Here is a 17,496-nt window from a genome sequence, read left to right on the forward strand (position 1 = left end):
GGGGGGGGGGGGGTGAGCTGACTATTGCACTCTGTGTTTGTCATTGGAGGGGCTCAGCAGGATGCTCTGGGCCTGTCTGTGGGCACTTTCATTAGTTATAAATCCAAAGAAAGTAAATACCTAAGTGAATGGAAATCAGTTCAGTTGGGGCGGTTATCTGAAAGCAGTGAGAAGAGAGAGAAGGGAATGGGAAGGAGGGAATGGAGGGAGGAAAAAGGGACAGAAAAAGAAATGGTTAGGTAGAGCTCTGCGAGTGGGCCCAGGAAGGGATAGTGTGGCTATTCTGGGGTGAGCTGAGGAAGGAATCATTTTTCCCCCCGTGGAAAAAAATAGGAAAAAACAAAGCTGTGGAGCTTTCAGCAAGAATTTCCTTTGCAATTATTCAAAGTTTTTCTGAAAACCAAAAACACAAAAATCCTTCAATTCTTTCAGGCATGCATTTGGCAGCTCTGTCGGTCTGAGACAAAAAGAAATGCACAAACCTAGAACTCTTGGTTCAGAAACGACACCTTTTATTAGACCAACCAGGAAATCGCAAAAAAATTCTACAAGCCTTCGGGCTCAGAGGCCCTTCATCAGGCTCTGGGAAAATTAAAGATGGTAAAAAGTCCCCATAGGTAGGAAATAAACTTCATTTTTGCACAGAGGGAGATGGAAAATCTGTCCCTCTGGGTTCGTGGGCGTGTCTCTGAGTTGCTCTTTGTCATGTAGATCAGGTAGGATTCCTTCCCCGGAGGTGTCTAATGCAAGCGATTTCCTATTTGGTCTAACAAAAGGTATCATTTCTGTCCCAAGAGTTCTAGATCTTTGCATTTCCGCTTTTTTAGGCTCTTGGATTTTCATCCGCAATCATGATTTCCATCCACATTTAAGATGAAAATGGAAGGGGTTTTTGTTTTCTTCACTGAACATTCCCATTTTGCTCAAAACCCCCCTTTTTCCATCAAGAAAAATCTGGCTGAAACATTTGTGCTCAGCTCCAGCCAGATGCTTGAAGGGGTGTTCCCAGCCTGCCTTCTCTTGATGTTAATCTGCACTCCTGAGTGAAGAGCATCCTTCCTGCTTCTGCTGTTTACATTTCAAAGCTCAGTTGAAAATGCACGAGAAAACCTGGCTACCGTGCATGGCTCTCCCCCTCTCTGACTGGCAGCTGTTCTTCTGACCTGGAAAACACCAGACTTCCTAAACCCTCTAGATTGGCTAATTTCTTAGAGTCTTGATACTTGGACCGCAAAATGCATCCCTCTCTCCCCTTTGGTGGGTCTTGCTAAAGCCAGGAGAAGTTTTACTGCTGTGTTCAGGGGGACTGAGGAGCAGCGGGGGAGAAGAGAAACCAGCATCTTAACTCAGCTGCAGTTTGTGGCTCTGCTTTGCCTCCATCTACTGCAGCTTTGTCTGCTAATTAGGCTTCTTTATCTCTGAAGCTGGAAATAAAATATTCCCACTGATAATCCGTTTCAGGCAGCAGAATTAATTCTTTTGAAGCCATGATTGACACAAACATCTTCAAGTACGTGTTGCTTGCCTGGGAAGGCTTGCTTTGGTAGCGTTTCTTGGAAGAAAGAGCAGCTAAAGCAAACAGCCGTCCTCTCCAGGTGGCTTCTAGCACTGACCTGTGAGTGAGTCTCAGTGTGTTAATGGGATAAAGGACTTGGGGATGCAGGAAGAGGGATAAGGCACTTGTTTTGAGTAGGAAGGGAGGGATTGTCTCACTAAGGGCAGGAAGTCTCTTTAAAAAATATGCTGTCATTCAGCAGCAAGTTCTTTGGCCTGTTGCAGAGATTGAAAAACTAAGCTCAGCAGGGCAGGCTAGAGAATGATAACAGTCCCTCCTGGCTTTACACATCATGAACCTAAGGTGATGGGACAAGCCGAGTGATAAATACCTAATGTCCCAATTGCTGATGGAAACCGCGAGCAGACCCACAGCAGGCCACAGGGCTGCAGCAATGCCGGTCTGGGCTGTGCGGCTGATACATGGCTGCCCACCAAGCAGGATCTTTGCTCCCAGGTCGTGGTTGCTCAGCTCCTCTCTGCCCAGCTCCCAGGGGCAAGGGGGCTGCTGGCTGGGCTCAGAGGTGAGGTTGCAATACAGCTGGTGGAGCTCAGAGCATGGGTGCAGGGTGGGTCCTGCGGTGCCCAGACTGTGCCTCTCTTATGGGCTGCTTCTCAATTTCGAACTCCATCCTGGAGTGCCTGAGGGTATCTAGGTGTGATCCCACTGCTTCCAGGCCCTAGCAGCATAGCCAGTGCCAGGACCATTATGACCTTGCAGCAGACCACCTCCGGTTCCCACCAGGGTCCTGCCAGCAGAAGTTTTCCCGGGACAGAGGGAGGCTCCAAAACAGATAAAACTCCCAGTCCAGGCACTGCTGCTGGGACCCCCCCGTTTTGAGCTGTGTTATCATATAGAAACTAGTTTCCAGGGCTCTGTCCCTGTATCCAGATGCCCACTGATATTCCCTTTGTTGCTCGGGATGGATTTAGCTGCAGTGCCTGAGCACAGCTCTTAGCCCAGCGTACACCGATGATCACATCTTGGCACAGCAGTCAGCTAAGAGCATCTCACACCATCCCATGAGGCTTGTGCAGGATCAGGGCCCTGAATTGGGAGCAGCTCTGGTGCCTTACGCTCCATCCACCTTCGCTGTCGGCGCTCAGCCAAGGAGCAGGCTGGAGGTGATGCTTTATCTAGGGTGACAGGGCTGTGCGTGATGCTTCGTGGAGCACGTGACAGTCGGATGAGACTGACTGGAGTTATCCCTCTAATTGCCATTTTGATTGGAGCCTAACGGGACCGTGAGCTTTGCGCTCTGGGTACATGGGATAAATTGCTAGGTGAAGGGTATTACCAATTACAGTAATCTCAATGAGGGCAAGTAATGGCGCTTTTTAGCTAAAGGGTATGTCTCCATCAGTCAGAGAGCAGGACCCTCTGCATACCGCATGGTCTAGGGTAGGCCAAGGAGGCGATGCTGAGCTGGGTGCATAGTGGGAGGGGAGCAGTGGTTGCATGTTCAGGGGACTCTGGAGCCCACTTCAAAGGGGCAGCCTGGGGAGGGGGCTAGACTACCCCATATGCCTAGAGTCTCTGCGATGGGTTTATAGCAGAAGTGAAACCAGAGCGACTGGTGCTGGGGGAGGGAATTCCCGTGCAGCTGTGGGGCGCGGGAGCTGGGATTCTTCCCTTAGTTTTCTTAAAAGGCTTCATTGTGGATTGAGCAGGTGGCCAGGCGGTGGGCTCTGGGTACCACGGCACTTCAGGCATGGGCCGTGAGAGCAGGTACTCATATGCTACCTGTAGCGCTAGAGCAGACTCTCAACATCCCATTCAGTCCTTGGTCTTTCCTATCCGAACTATGAGCTGGGGGATCTGGTGATGTGGATAGGGAGCTGTGCCCTAAAACCAAGCCTGAGAATCAGCCACTCAAGTTACAAAAATCTAGGGGGGCTTTGGTATTTGGGGTTTGCTTTGGGATCCAACTCGAGGAACAGGTGCAGCCGCTCCGCGCAGCTGCTGGCATCCGCAAAAGCGTTGACCCATCGTCCCCCTTGCTGTTCCAGAATTGGCCTGTCCTGTGTTTAAATCCCAGCTGTCCTCCAAGTGCTTTTGGGGCATATTTTGCCCCACTGAATGGGATGGATGGATACTGTTGGTGGGAGCCAGGCCCACTGGACAGGCCTCTGCTCCCCTTGGCTTCTGGGAGAGGGTGGGTGGCATCATCTTATGCTTCTCTCTCATACTTCCCAGGTTGGGGGGGCTCCACTCCATTGGTGGTTTGCAGCTTCTTGCATACCACGACCCCTTTTTTTGATCCCTAGATACCTGCTGTCGCTACTCACGCAGAGGGTGGACTGTTTCCTAAATAGCTTTTCTTTTTCCGACCTCACCTTTACTCATGGTTGTATTGCCCTGCATAGCATTTCACTTACAGTGTTTTCCCTTCTCTCTTTCCCTGCAGTTGTCTGTCTTTCTCGTGTGTGGGGTGTGCACCTTCATGTAAGGCACCCAGCCTTGTTGAAGACTAAATCTTCTTCACTTCTATGAAAGCTGCTTTTCCTCCCTCCTCATCCAACGGCACCACGGCTGTCAGAAAGAACCACCCAGGAGCAGAAATAGTAGCAGGGACATTTTATTTTGTTTAAAAGCTTTTTCCCTTTACCTAATTGTCTTAGCGCATTGATTTTCACAAACTACCCATTCCTGGCTCCTGTCATCAGGTGAAATAATTTAGCTGGCACATGGGAAATCTGAAGGTATCTGATTTTTTTTTTTTTAATTTTCAGGCTTCTCCAGAGGATAAAGGAAGTCCATTCTGTATTAATGAGCTCTGATTACATGTGAAATAGTTGGTTAAAAATGGGAGCCCAGCTCTCTGAGAAGGAGTCTTCCTAAATGCTAGATGTACACCTTGCTGGGGTCGTTTGACCCCAGTACTCTTTCCTGCCATGGCAGGGGGTCAGACTGATGATCTGCTCAGGTCCCTTCCGACCCTAGAAACTATGAAACTATAAATGGGTAGAAGTTTCAGGCTGTGTTGTGGGAAGCAAGCAGAAGCATATGATTTTCTGTCTCCCCTCTTTACCTGGACGAGATCTATAGTAAAGACACCCCTGATAGAAATGTGAGGGAGGGGTGACGCTTGCATGGCTTTGACAGGTGTCATTTGCAGATGTAAGACCAGGATTGTGTGCATATGATCCTGAATCTGGCACCACTGAAATAAGCTGAAACTTTTCCGTAGATGTGAGTGGGCAGACTCAGGACCAGAAGCATGGATGCAAATAGAGCAGTTTGTTTTAACCCTGAGCAGCTCAGTTGATTGTAAGGAGCCTGAAAACTAATCAAGCAAAACTTCCCTTGTCTCCAGTTGTTCCAAGACTAAATGGCAGATGCTGTGGTTTATAATTTGAGCCTGATCATTTGTGTTAGCCTTGTTCAAACTCAGTGCTGCCCGGCCCTCCCTGTTCTTGTCACTGCACTGGTGCACATGCATAAAAGATGCTTGTGTGTGAGGTATCAGGAGATCCCAGCAGGCAAATATGGAGCATACTGGAATATGCTGCGGGCTGGGGAATCCCTTACAGGGATTTCTGCCCCAGGACCAGATCCAGCTCGTGAGACACACATTTGTGACCCAGTCGCTTATCCAGATGCCAATTATGAAGCATCCAAGCTTTGCTTTTGCCAGCCTGGGCCATTGCAGGCAGGACAACATTTGGCCTCGGTCTCATCCAAATAATAATACAAGTTAAGTTATGTTTTCCCCCCAAAAAAACTAAAGGAAAATTATCAAGGGGACTTTATTCTGACAGCTGTTTGGAGACCAGTTTGAGGTGATCTGCCAACTTTGGTCGCCTTCACCCGTTCCCAGTGGATGAGTGTCCTTGTCACACCGGTCACCAGTGCAAATGATTTAACTGGCTGCTTGCTAAGCCCTACCCAGGAGGCTCCCTGAGGCCTTGGCACCTGAACTCACTTCTCCATACTGCGCAGGATTAGATGTTGGAGTGGCTAAGACCCAGCGCCAGCTCTCCCAGTTGATCCCACGGGCTGTGCTACTCTGGGGTTAGAGCAGCTATGGGAGAATGCCCTGTCAGTCTAGAGGTCAGGGCTGAGGTTCCCTGCGGTGGGACATACATGCCACTGCTTTCCATCTGGTTCCTGCTCAGCAGACTAAGGACTTTGGATTCCTGGGTTGCAAACCTGGCACTATTTGCAAATACTAGGGGCACTTACACACACGCAGGAAGGCTGCTCCAATGTGCTGTAAATCCAGCATGTCGGAGCACACTCAATTAATCGACTCTGCTGGAGCACAGAAGTTAATGCGCTTCAGCAGCCTCCAGCGTCATGTGGATCAGTGCAACGAGCTCTAGTTCAAAGCGCCCCGCTGCCATTTTTGCAGCATGGGGACGCTGATGCATGTGATGCTGGGGTGTTTTTAATTAGTGCAGCTCACTAATTAATGTGTGTGTGTGTGCTGTCTCCCAGAGCCCATCTATAAACACCCTAGGATCCCACAAAGCAAAGCTAATTAGGCAGGATAATGCTTTCACCAGTCACACGTGGCATACCTCCTGGTGGCTTCAATGGCAGTCGCAAGACTAAAAGTCTGATCAAGACAGTGAAGGCATGCTGGGAAGATCCTTGATTTCGCCTGCCTTTCCTCCTCACCACCTAAGTTTCTTCTAAATAAAGTAATTCCTGCATTTCAAAGGGAGCCATGGGAATAAATGCCCTGCAGTCAATTTCTTGCCTTCCAAGACATCCTCTGAGTTATTCATGACGCAGCTTAAGCACCCTTAGCCCAAAAGACAGTGTGTTTGGGGCTCCTAATTTACATCCTCAGTGTGTTGGTTGCTGTCTCCTTTAACTGGTATTGAATGATTTAGTCTTTGTCTCCTAAATGAATCTATGTTAGCTCTATTAGCATAACCCTTTAACTGAGTGCACACAGGCTGTGATGGAGTGGGCCACACTATACATAAATACAGCTCAGAGAACCACTTCTGGTGTGTGCAGCACTTAGCATTGATGATACCCTGATCAAATGAGCTGCTTAGATAATAGGCTGAATCTGTTTCTAATGGTTATGAGGATTATATGGAGAGAGGTGTCCAATAAGAAACTCTCCAGTGGCCTGTTCTTCTTTTAAGAGCAGTTCTGAGCACCCACCAAGATTAATGCTTATGCTTCTTTATTTTGCAGAAAAAAACCTTTGATGTTTACAGGCGGGAGGTAATTAGACCTTGTGAAATGTTCACGGGATGGGGTTGGTATGCATTGCTGTCCTGCCCCACCTTCTGCATGACTGCCCCAAGGTCCCCTCAGTGCTTTAAAAGTGCGCAGGTTGATAAGGTCCTTGCCCTGGGGAGGTTGCAAAAAAATGTGTTTGCAGGACTTTTCCTGCCATTGCACTGCTGTCAGCACTGGCCATGCTGGCAAGGCTTGGAGCAGAGCTAGACAATGTGCTGCTAGTGAAGGGGGCTTCTTTCACCCTGAACACTCAGGGCAGAGCACCTGAGCGCAGTAGAGCAGTGGGAGGTATCCTGAACGTTGCCAGGGTAGAAGGAGCCCAGTAGCAATGCTACTGACATGTTTGAATTTGTAGGTGAGTCGACTCCTTACAGGGGAGACAGAAATGAGGCAGCACCTATTACCCTTTTGTCATGCAGCACAAGAAACTCCCATTAATTACTTCCACATTATAGAACATGACATGTAGAAGAACCTCCATGAAAATAGCTGTGGCGATAAAGGGATGTAATGACACTAAGTCCATGGGCACCTTCTTATTGAGGAGGGGGCACTATTGCCAGATGGGATGGGGTAGGCCAGGCTGGCAGCTGGGGAGCCTTCACACTCGTGGCTGTAACTGCTAACCACAAAACATTTCTCTTTACTCTTAGATCATGTACTATAGGCAGGCCCTCATGAAGTCCACAGTGAAATCTTCTGTCTCCCTGGGAGGGTAAGTTTCCACTTCCTTCTTCCAACACGTTAATTAGTCTTCAGTTCTCTTCTACTAATGAGATGATTGCACTGTTTATCTTGTGACTCTCCAGGGCAATCAATAGCACAACCCTACACAGCGCCATTTATATGCTGTGTCTTTAGGTTGCTCATTAAGTAGACTGGGAACCAGGGAGACAGCAAAGGAGAGTCTCAGAGCAGAGAAGGGCTCCATGTCCCAATCCAGAATCAGCTCTCGAGTTTTACTGGGAATTTTAACCCATGGAAATTGGTCCTGGTACAGCGGTGCAGAAGAGGCAGGTCCCCCAGCCCTGTGCACACTGATCGAGCACACTGGGGCCAGTCCTATAGCTAGGCTCCTGCGGCCTCTGTAGAGTGGTTGTGTTGCTCCTTGCTCTCTGGGGAGGACTCCCCGCCCTTCACTGCAGTTGACTGGACACTGGGCCACATGACTTGGGGGTCTCTGGGTGTCTTTGGGCACTCGGGGAGGAAGGGCAGGGAGGGAGGTGCTGTTGTCTCTTGGTTTTGTTAGGGACCAGGAGTCTCTGTTCAGCTCCTGCCTCTGCCACTGACCCCTTCTGTGGCCATGGGCAGGTGGCACGCACCTCTCTGTGCCTCAGCTTCCCAACCTGTGGATTGGGTCCAGGCCTGCCTTCCCTTAGTGCTGCTAATGTTGTTTGGCAAAACACTTCACACGCTGGCCTCTGCCTCTCTGCGGGATGAAATCCAGTCCCTAGATCCAAACATTCCTGTGCTTTGAGGATATTTGGATCTTGATGCAAAGCCAGAAGTCTGGGCCCAAGTCTAATTATTACTGATCAAGGTAAGATCAGCCTCCAGATAGCCCGCACACATCAGAGCACGCTATTGATCTGGGAAGAGCTAGAAATCCCTGATCATTAGGAGGACAGAGCACTGTTCCCTGAATGGATGGGTTTATATTCATAGCTTGATTAGAAGGTATGGATCGGACTGAAGTATGCAGGCACCAAATGCCTTGGCATTTCCACTGAGGAGACAGTATTGAATGTGTGTGCATCAACCCCGCAGTATACTTTGTGCAACAACATCGTAGAGTCGCAGGATCTGTGCCAAGATGCCTGTTAGCAACAAAGCCTTGGACAGCGCACTCCAAACTTTGAACACATGAAAGCAACCTAGCCCAGGATGAATTTTAAACACAGAAACCAGATGAATTTTTCAAAAGCAAAGAGGGGGGGAAAAAGAAATATTCCTGGGGCGTTAATGAAATTGGCTGTTGTTACAGGTTTGGCCAGATCTTATGGTGTGTGTGCGTGGGGGTGTTTATCTGCTTTGCTCCAACTACAGTGAGGAGATTTGAGCTTTGTGCCTGGCACGTCTCATAGCGCCTTGCAGGGAAATAAGCTCTGAGGGCTGGGTGAGGAGTGGGGCCACGCGAGGGCATTCAGCAATGTCCCCTCCATCCTGGGGCTTGCTGGGAGCACACATTAAAGAGAAACTAAAAGATGCCAGTTCTGAAAAGCGGCTTCTCCTGCCCCTTGCCGTCATCCAGCTGGCTGGATCCAAGTCCAGGCTACAGCAACATCTGTTTTCTTCCTCTCTGTGTCCTTGCTGTGTTTAATGGGTGACATAACACATCCCAATGGCCCTCCTTTTGTTTGGGGAGTCTGATCCACCAGTTGAAACAAGATTGCTCGGTTCTTTTCCCACATCTTCCTCTGGTGTCACTGTGTGCCTTGAGTAAAGCACTGAAGGGAGACAAAGCACTGGAGCCTGCCAAATCCCTGGGTATTCAGACAACACAATATCAAGGCTGCCATTTGGAGGGTATTTTTGTGGCCTGGCATCCCTGGGTAGGAAGAGTCATGGCAATGTGTGTCTTGAGGCCCGCTCTCAGGGCCTCAGTCCCAGCCCCTAAGGACTGTGCAGGGACTCCTTTGGTCTGTAATCCAGCTGTCTGAGATGCTGCTTGCAGATCCTCATTTTGTTCTCATCTGCATTGTTTTCAGGCTTGTGAAATATGCCCAGCAGTTGCTGACCAACGATCCCTTCCTGGCAGTCTGCCTCCCCAGCAACCCCTGGATAACGGATGACCCCACGTTCTGGGAGCTCAATGCAAAACTGTATGTATTGACTCCTCACCAGCTTCTGGTTCATGCCAACATTTGTGTTGATGGACGCCAAAACAAGGAAGCGTGGATCCTGCCATGATCTCTGCTCCTTAGTAACAAATGGGGCTGCTTTTTTTTGTTCTGAGAGGTCTTGACTGTGGCACAGTGATGGATTTGCAGTCCTTGCTCTCCTTTCTTTTTTAAGTGGAGTCTGCCTTAATGGTTTGAGAGTGCATGAATTCTCACCCGGGTGGGTATAGTGATAGGTTCAACAGGCTAATTCTGCTGTGGGATGGCTCCCGTTGCCTGAAGAGTGGCATTTGGTCATCTATGATGTAGCATGTGTTGGCACTGAAGCAAGAACTGTGTAGAGTCGTGGGACAGGGTTGGGGGGTTGCAGCCCCCGCTGAGTCCCTGCTGCTGGGGTTAAGACTGCCATTGGTTCCTACAGGTATTAGGCTGCAGATCTAAGGGTATCAAAACCATGGCTATGCTACGTTGGTAGCAAAATGGCATATGCTAAGTTATGGATGCAGGTCCTGGTCCTGAGTTCTTGAGCTAGAAAAGCTTCACTAAGAGATTTCCCTGCCAAGGAAGTGAAGCATCAACCCCATACAGGGCATGTCATATATTTGGGGTCTGTTCCACTGCTAGTGTATGTATTAAGTGCCCCATTAAAACAGGGCCAAAGCTGCTTTGGGTCACTGATGTGGTACCCTTGGGGGAATCTAGGCCGATGGGCCAAAAGGATTGCCTCCTCCAGAGAGATTCTGATTTTGACCAAGTTGCTCTAGCAAATCAATATGCACATCTGGTATGAGGCAGAGCAGAGCTGGCCCCTTTGCGAGTAATTCCCCATCCCACTGTGCACAAAGTCGCTTAATTGCCACTCGCTCAGTGTGCTGACCTCGGGAGCTCGTTACAGCTTACCGGAAAACACAGAGGGCTGGGAAAATCTCTTGGCGCTCCAGTGAAGGGCATCCTACTTTCAATTAATAGGTCAATTAAATGGGTGACATGAATCCCACAGCGCTGTTTGTGTTGAAACCTTTGCAGCGTGGAAATCCCCACCAGGATGCGTGTGGAGCGATGGGCCATTAATTTCAGTGAGCTGATAAGGGACCCAAAAGGCCGGCAAAACTTCCAGCTGTTCCTAAAGAAAGAATTCAGTGGTGAGTCTACGTGCCAGTCTCTACCCTTGCCCTCCTGAACATCTGGCAGCGTAGCTTTTCAGTGGGAGCAGATGAGGTGGGACACTTGTAGCAGCATTGCTTTATATTAGGGCTGTATATGACAGGGATCTAAGACACAAGCAGAAAGAAGGTAAACGCAAGAGGAAGGACTGCTGTTTAGGGAACTGGGATGTGGAGTCAGTGCATGCATCACCATCTAGTGGCGCGGGACACAAATACAAGCACAAAGAGCCACTGTGCGAGGAGACCGTTCTCTCCCCAGAGCGTGCACAGCTCCTGCGAGAACAAAGTGGACATGTCATGCATCGAGGGTGAAATTCATCCCTGTGCCAAGGGCCAGCAGCTGGCCTAGGCTTTGCAGGCCTCCCATTAAAAACTTCAGGGTATCTGGAGAGTTCCTAGGAGGCAGCCAGCAGATTTTGAATCAAGTGAATTCAATTGAGGAACTAACTAAAGTGATTCTGATTTTACTCCACCTTCATCTTTGTCCCTCTCCCTTCCTTGTCACTAATTCCTCATGATACAGGAGAGAATCTGAGTTTCTGGGAAGCCTGTGAGGATCTGAAGTACGGAGACCAGTCCAAGGTCAAAGAAAAAGCAGAAGAGATCTACAAGTGAGCATTTAGATACAGTGGTTTTCTAACACCTCCCTGAGACTTGTGACATCATAGTTTCATAGTTTCATAGATTTAGGGTCGGAAGGGACCTAGTAGATCTTCTAGCCCAACCCCCCGCCAGGGTGGGAGAACACAAAAAACCCCCAAAACAAAAACGGGACTCAAATGAGTCCAGCCAGGTAGGCATCCAGCCTCTAAATCTTTGACATGCATTTGCCATCCCCTATAAATACTGCATTGCTGAGGACTTTCTGTGTGAGCAGTCACAGGGCACAGATGTGTTATCGTCCCGCTGGTGAAGGAATCTCCTTTAGATCAAAGAACAAATGTGCTGTAAAACTTTCTTCCCCTCTCAGCTCATGGGGTTGATATAAGGAAGAGGGCCAGCCTTGTCAATACAGGTACAAGAGTTGGGGCCAAAAGACCTGGGTTCTGCCCTAGATTCAGTCTATAACTTCCATTCTCATATTCTGACTCGAGAAGGGTGACAAGACCATCCAGACATTGCTGCCATTTAGCAAGGTTTAGTTAGTTAACACTTGTGACCTGCTTTGCAAGCTGTGGATGAGAAACATTGCAGAGTCAGTGGGACATCTCATGTGGGTTTTAATGTGCTTTGGACCAGGTCACAAAATATTGTCATGACTCTTTATTATGATACAAAGGCACAGGATTTGCCTGTGAACACCGGGGTTGGACTTCATGAGTTCTCTGCTCATTAACACCAGTAGTGACTGGCTGTTTCTGATTTCAGACTCTTCCTGGCTCCAGGAGCGAGGCGCTGGATTAACATTGATGGCACGACCATGGGCATCACGGTCAAAGGTCTCAAGCACCCTCATCGCTATGTGTTGGATGCAGCTCAGACTCATATTTATATGCTGATGAAAAAGGTTTGTCATTTGTTTACAAGCCAGTAGGGATTACCTGTGCCTGGACATGTTTATGTGCTGCCTTTTCTGGCTCCCAAGTGACTTCTGTTTGACCGAAAATAACCTGCAGACTTGCATAAAGAAGGAACTGGTTTAAGCGAGTGCGTTTGGGAGGGCTGTTGGGCTCCAGGGAGAAAACAGAGCTTTAGGTTCTGAGTGAGGGTGTCCTGAATTCAAATCCTGCCCCTGCCACTGAACCACTTTGTGGCCCTGGACAAATCACTTGACATTTCCATGGCTCCATTCCCTTCTGTAAAATGGAGAGGATGATCCTCTTTTACCTCTCAGCCCTGTTGTGGGACTTACGTAACCAGCTTGTGCAGCACTTTGAAATGTCATGTGCTGGTCATCGTTATTGTTTTTTCTAGCTGTGATATCCTTTAAAGTGCCATCTTTTATTTCATTCTGTGTCTCACAGCAGGTCAGCACAGGGTGGCGCACATAGTGTAGCCCTCCCGTTTTTCATCGATAATTGTGTAGCGTATCAGATGCAGTGATACCAGTGTGTGACCCTTGTATCAAGAACTTGGCACTGTATCTTGAAAATAAGCTGAGGAACCGTGTCAGCTCCCAGACAGATATAGTTAATGCATGGAGGATAATGGGTTTCCTAGGGCTACAGGAGTAAAAAAAAAAAATGCGCTAGCTGAAATCCCTCCCTCCAGATCTAGAGAGCCCACTTTGGAAAAAGGGGCATGTGAGCCAAATCTGCAGGTACAATAAAATAGCACCAAAGTCAACAGAACTCTGCTGATTTGCACCGACAAAGGAAATGGCCCAGCGTTGACTCTTGTAGTCTAAATGACTTCATACTGTCATAACAGGGAGACTCTTCGGTCCTGAGTGAAACTCATCAAACCACTTTTGTTCTGATTTCTGCCTTGGGAAGTCTACCACAAGATGAAAGGCCACTGGTTTTAATAAATGTATTTGCCTGCAAGATACAAGGGAATTCTCTTGGGCTGCTGGGTGAGATTATCCATTTCCCAGCCTCACTGGCTCCTGAGCAGCTGTACTTGGAGATGATTTTAATTAGGGTGTTTGCAATCCATAACTACCAGTTTCCCTTTTTCCCCCCAGTAGGACTCTTATGGTCGCTATTTAAAGTCTCCGACCTACAAGGAGATGTTGGACAAGGCCATTGTGCCACAGCAGACAGTCAGAAAAAGGCAAGTGTAATGGGGTGTAATTGTGGGTTACGTGCTTTCTGTTTTACCAAAGAGGCAAAGTGCCTGAGTCGCAGCAAAATTACTGTGATTTAGATATTTGCTTAATTAAAGTGGACTTTTCACAGAGAAGAAGCCTTGCTTAGAGGCTGATTACTTTGCTTGTTTGGGAGCCCTTTGGAAAGGGCTCATGTGCAGTCAGAGCTTAGTTGGCAGTAGCAGCAATCCTTTTTGTTTACGGCGTGTGCTTGGAAAGGCTGTGATCTCTGATCTGCCCCTTTGCTTTCCCAGAAGGGTGCCACACACCAAGGGGTAACAGGGTCTTGCCCACATCCCACCAGGTGCTTACAGAACAACTGTCATTTCCCTAGCCCAGTGCTGAGGTAGATGCTGACACCAAGAAATGCCAGACAAGTAGCATCTGATGCTCCCTGGTATTGCTGCAAAGGCTGACAACAGGTCGAGGACACTGGGAGTCTGACTCTGTGTGACTTTGCAGATCAGGTTCAGCCATTGCACTGGCTGTGCCAATTCTCCTGCTGGGACTAAAACCCAGAGGGTCCTGATTGAAGAGTCTTGCCCCTCCGTTCAGAGTCAAACCACTCACCATTTCTGGGGGCAAGAAGGAATTTTACCCCATGGTTAGCTTGGTTCAGACTGGGGGTTTCTGTCTTCCTTTGTAGTAGGGGTCATGGCCCTCTTCCTTGGATCTTTTGAACCTATTTTAATAATCTTTGCAGCAGCTGGATGTTGGCCGCTGTGCCCCCTCCCCTGCTTTACCTGTGTCAGGTTGAGGTGTTTATGTCTTGTGGTTGTGTCAGGCTTGACTGTGTAGATTTGGTAAGAGGTTAGAGGATAGATTTGGATAGGGATGATGCTGCCTTAGGCTGGAGGTTGCACTAGATGAACTCAGGAGATCCTTTGCATATTTTATGATCTCAGATCAGCTGGCAGAAGAGTTTTCATGGCCTGCGGAGACAGCTCAGTCCAATGCAGTTGCAGTGTCAGAGCCAGAAAGACAACGATTGCCCTCTGAAAGAAAGTGTGGAGGAGCTTTGCTTCGTGCACTCTCTGAGCCCTGCACCAAAGCCCACTGAAATCCAGGGAAACGTTCCTACCAACTTCAGTGGTCTTGGACCAGGTCCTTCCTGACACCACAAGGCACAAGGTTTTTTCTCAGTGTCACCGAGGAGAAAAGACGGATCCCAGGTTCCCCTAGATGTAAGCAAAGTTTGACACCCTGACAGCATCTTCTGTCTCCTCTACAGTGGTGGCACCGTCTGGTTGCTCACGTCCCTTGCTGTGCAGCAGCTTTCTGGTCCACGAGGGGTTCGTAGGTGCAGCTGTAATACAAGTCACTAATAATCAGGCAGGCTCTTTTCCCCCATGGGCAGATGTGGCCACTCTCTGAGTGCCACAGCTGCATTTGTCAGACACTTCCAGGCTGCAGCTCTGGAGAGGTTGCTTGTAACCCTGGCAGATGCATTCATGTTTTCACATAGCTGCTGGAGGGATGTAACATTCACACTTCAGACGACATCTCGGGTACGCTGACAGGAAAACAGGCTAGTGCCTCACATCAAAGGCTGATTGTTTTATACGTGTTTCCATTGTGGCTGATCACGGTTCCATCATGGAAAGAGCAAAGGAAGTGGAGAGTGTGTCATCGAGGACATCAAAGCTGTTGCTTGAACTGCCAGGGAGGGCCATCCCGGCACAACATGCCTCACCAACAGCGTGGAAGGAGGTGGCTCTAGGTTGCTGTAAGATGCAGCTTGTGGTGAGGGGGGTGCAGCCAGCAGCATGAGAGTAATTGCTGCTATTGAAGTCAAACACCCAAAGGGGCAGGGTGAGGTCTGGATGAATGCTTTTTAAAAAAAACAATCTCTCCAATTATCTCCATCTGCTCAGGGCACAGACTCAGTGTTTAGGACATATGACCCCCGCTGATCCCACCAAGCTCCCCTTGAGAACTGTGGTTCAAGCTTGGGCCCAATATTAGCTAGGTACTGACCACTGTCATGGAAAGGGGTCTTTTATTACTGGCAGTCCCATCTCTAGGACCCAAAACAAAGATGCCTTTCTGCTGCTGTCCACTTGGCAGCTGAGTTGCATGTCTCTGGCCCGATCTCGTTGGCCTCGTTATCTTTTGAAATACACAGGTTTCCATAAGCCACCAAATTCTGCATTTGTCTTTTCCCGATCAGCACAGCACTTAGAGGTACAAGACCCCGTTACGTATCAGGGCCATATTTTCTCTCTCATTGTATCCCCTTGTCAGGCAGGCATTTTATCTCCCATCTCAGAGGTTGGGTATAATCCCAGACAAGCACCATTTGGAAGTGCCTTTGAGACCCTTGGCTGAATGGTGCCAAGCAGCCTCCCTGCGTTTCATCTCGAAACACTTGGATGCCTATCTTGCTGGGATCATTTGTCCCCTGCAGACTGCCTGCCCTTTGGGCAGGGGGCTGGACCCGATGATCTTGCAAGGTCCCTTCCAGCCCTAATGTCTATGAAATCTATGAAATCTTAGATTCTCAGCCTTGGTGCTGCCTGGTCGGGTACTAGCAGTCGCTGTGCCAGGCACTACATGCACACCTCATGCATAGCCTCAGGGATTTAATTGAACAGGGCTGTTTCTCTAATTGGTATTTCTGCTCTACCTGGGGGCCATCTGGATGCGCGGGGGATTCGGCGCATGTGCCTGCTGCTCAGTGAATGACTGTGTTGCTTGATCTAGGAGGAAAAACAAATATGTATCCTGGGCACAAGGCGGAATGAAGTGTAACGGGGCAGTTATTGTTGGAGCGGGGCTGATGTGAAGAGCCAGATGCATCTGTGGGTCTGGTGCTTCATTTCATTGCACAATTCATGGTAGTGAATTCAGACTCGAGACCAACATTTTAATTGAGACATGCAAAGGGGCGTCCTGCCATTGTACAACCATTTTGCCTACATTGGCCAGATTCTCCCACTTAGTTATCGCAGTGTGCGAATGCCTCTGCTTATTTCCTTGGGACAATGCCCAAAGTAAAGTGCAAACTCGCAGTGAAGGAGGGTGGCAGAGTGGGACCGTCCTGAATGAGAAGTGTGCTAAGTGGTCCCTTGCAGGTGAAATCCAACCTGGGCCCGCTTCTTTAATGTCTTTGGGCTGCCTTTGCCACAGAGAAGCCTTTCCCAGACAATTTTTTGTGCCTGAAAGTTTGCAATTAAAGAATTTTTTTGTGCAAAAATCTACTTGCTCTAATAAACGATATCACTTCTACCATGAGTTCTGATTGCTTTTCCCAGCCAAGTCACTTTTGTGACCGTAGATGATCCTGCATGCTCTCATGACCAGGCTGCATGACGTATTTTGACCATGAACTCCTGGGGAGGTATGAAGATGGGGTGGGAGGACACAGTAATGGGAAACCCCTGCTCAGCATATCCTGTAGGTGAGCCACACTGGGCTCAGCAAGCCAGGTCACCGGCAGAAGGTCACTCCCAGGCACAGATCAAGGACTGGGGCCGGGGTCCCACGTGGCCTCTGACAGAGCTCAGGGGAGTTGCTGTGCAGGAAGGGGCTTGGGTTGGGTTGCACTGAAATGTCTGCAGCAAGCACCCTGAGCATGTTTTCTCTGAGCAAAGCAGACAGACAAATCCTCTGCACCGAGCAGGTTACCTGGGGCTCGGAAAAGGTTTTGGCGATGGGCTCTGTTCTCCTCAAGCTCATCTCCTACCACCCCTGTAACTCCCTGCTTCTCTCTCTCTCTCTCTCCTCAGCTCCAATTTCTCATTCACGCGCCGTCAGCTCCGCTCCAGCCCCAGCCCTGTCATCCTGAGGCAGCTGGAGGAAGAGGCCAAAGCCCGAGAAGCAGCCACCGCTGTGGACATCACCCAGGTTATGAGCAAGCTGGATCGTAGGAACCAGCTCACACAGAAGCAGCCTGTTAAGTAGGCTCCAGATCCTTTAGAGCAGGATGCAGGGAAAAGACAAGACGAGCCCAGGGCTGAGCTTCCTCTCCCCTACCTGAAG

At 49.0% G+C, this 17,496-nt stretch overlaps 1 protein-coding gene across 2 annotated transcripts in view; it reads left to right on the top strand.

Annotated features, from left to right (window-relative positions):
- Positions 1 to 17,496, top strand: part of RGS9 (regulator of G-protein signaling 9) — a 59,875-nt gene that overhangs the window by 31,442 nt on the left and 10,937 nt on the right. The window contains exons 10-17 of one of the 2 annotated variants that reach the window (XM_019516476.1): positions 6,713 to 6,742; positions 7,414 to 7,475; positions 9,469 to 9,582; positions 10,627 to 10,742; positions 11,290 to 11,377; positions 12,135 to 12,273; positions 13,396 to 13,481; positions 17,244 to 17,361. In XM_019516476.1, coding sequence (XP_019372021.1) covers positions 6,713 to 6,742; positions 7,414 to 7,475; positions 9,469 to 9,582; positions 10,627 to 10,742; positions 11,290 to 11,377; positions 12,135 to 12,273; positions 13,396 to 13,481; positions 17,244 to 17,361 — 753 coding nt within the window. Of the gene's footprint in view, positions 1 to 6,712; positions 6,743 to 7,413; positions 7,476 to 9,468; positions 9,583 to 10,626; positions 10,743 to 11,289; positions 11,378 to 12,134; positions 12,274 to 13,392; positions 13,482 to 17,243; positions 17,362 to 17,496 lie in introns of those variants that run through there. The other variant, XM_019516481.1, reaches the window with a different exon arrangement.

The sequence above is a fragment of the Gavialis gangeticus genome, unplaced genomic scaffold (assembly GCF_001723915.1).
Source record: "Gavialis gangeticus isolate Ggan-Ray unplaced genomic scaffold, GavGan_comp1, whole genome shotgun sequence".
Classification (NCBI taxonomy): Eukaryota; Metazoa; Chordata; order Crocodylia; family Gavialidae; genus Gavialis; species Gavialis gangeticus.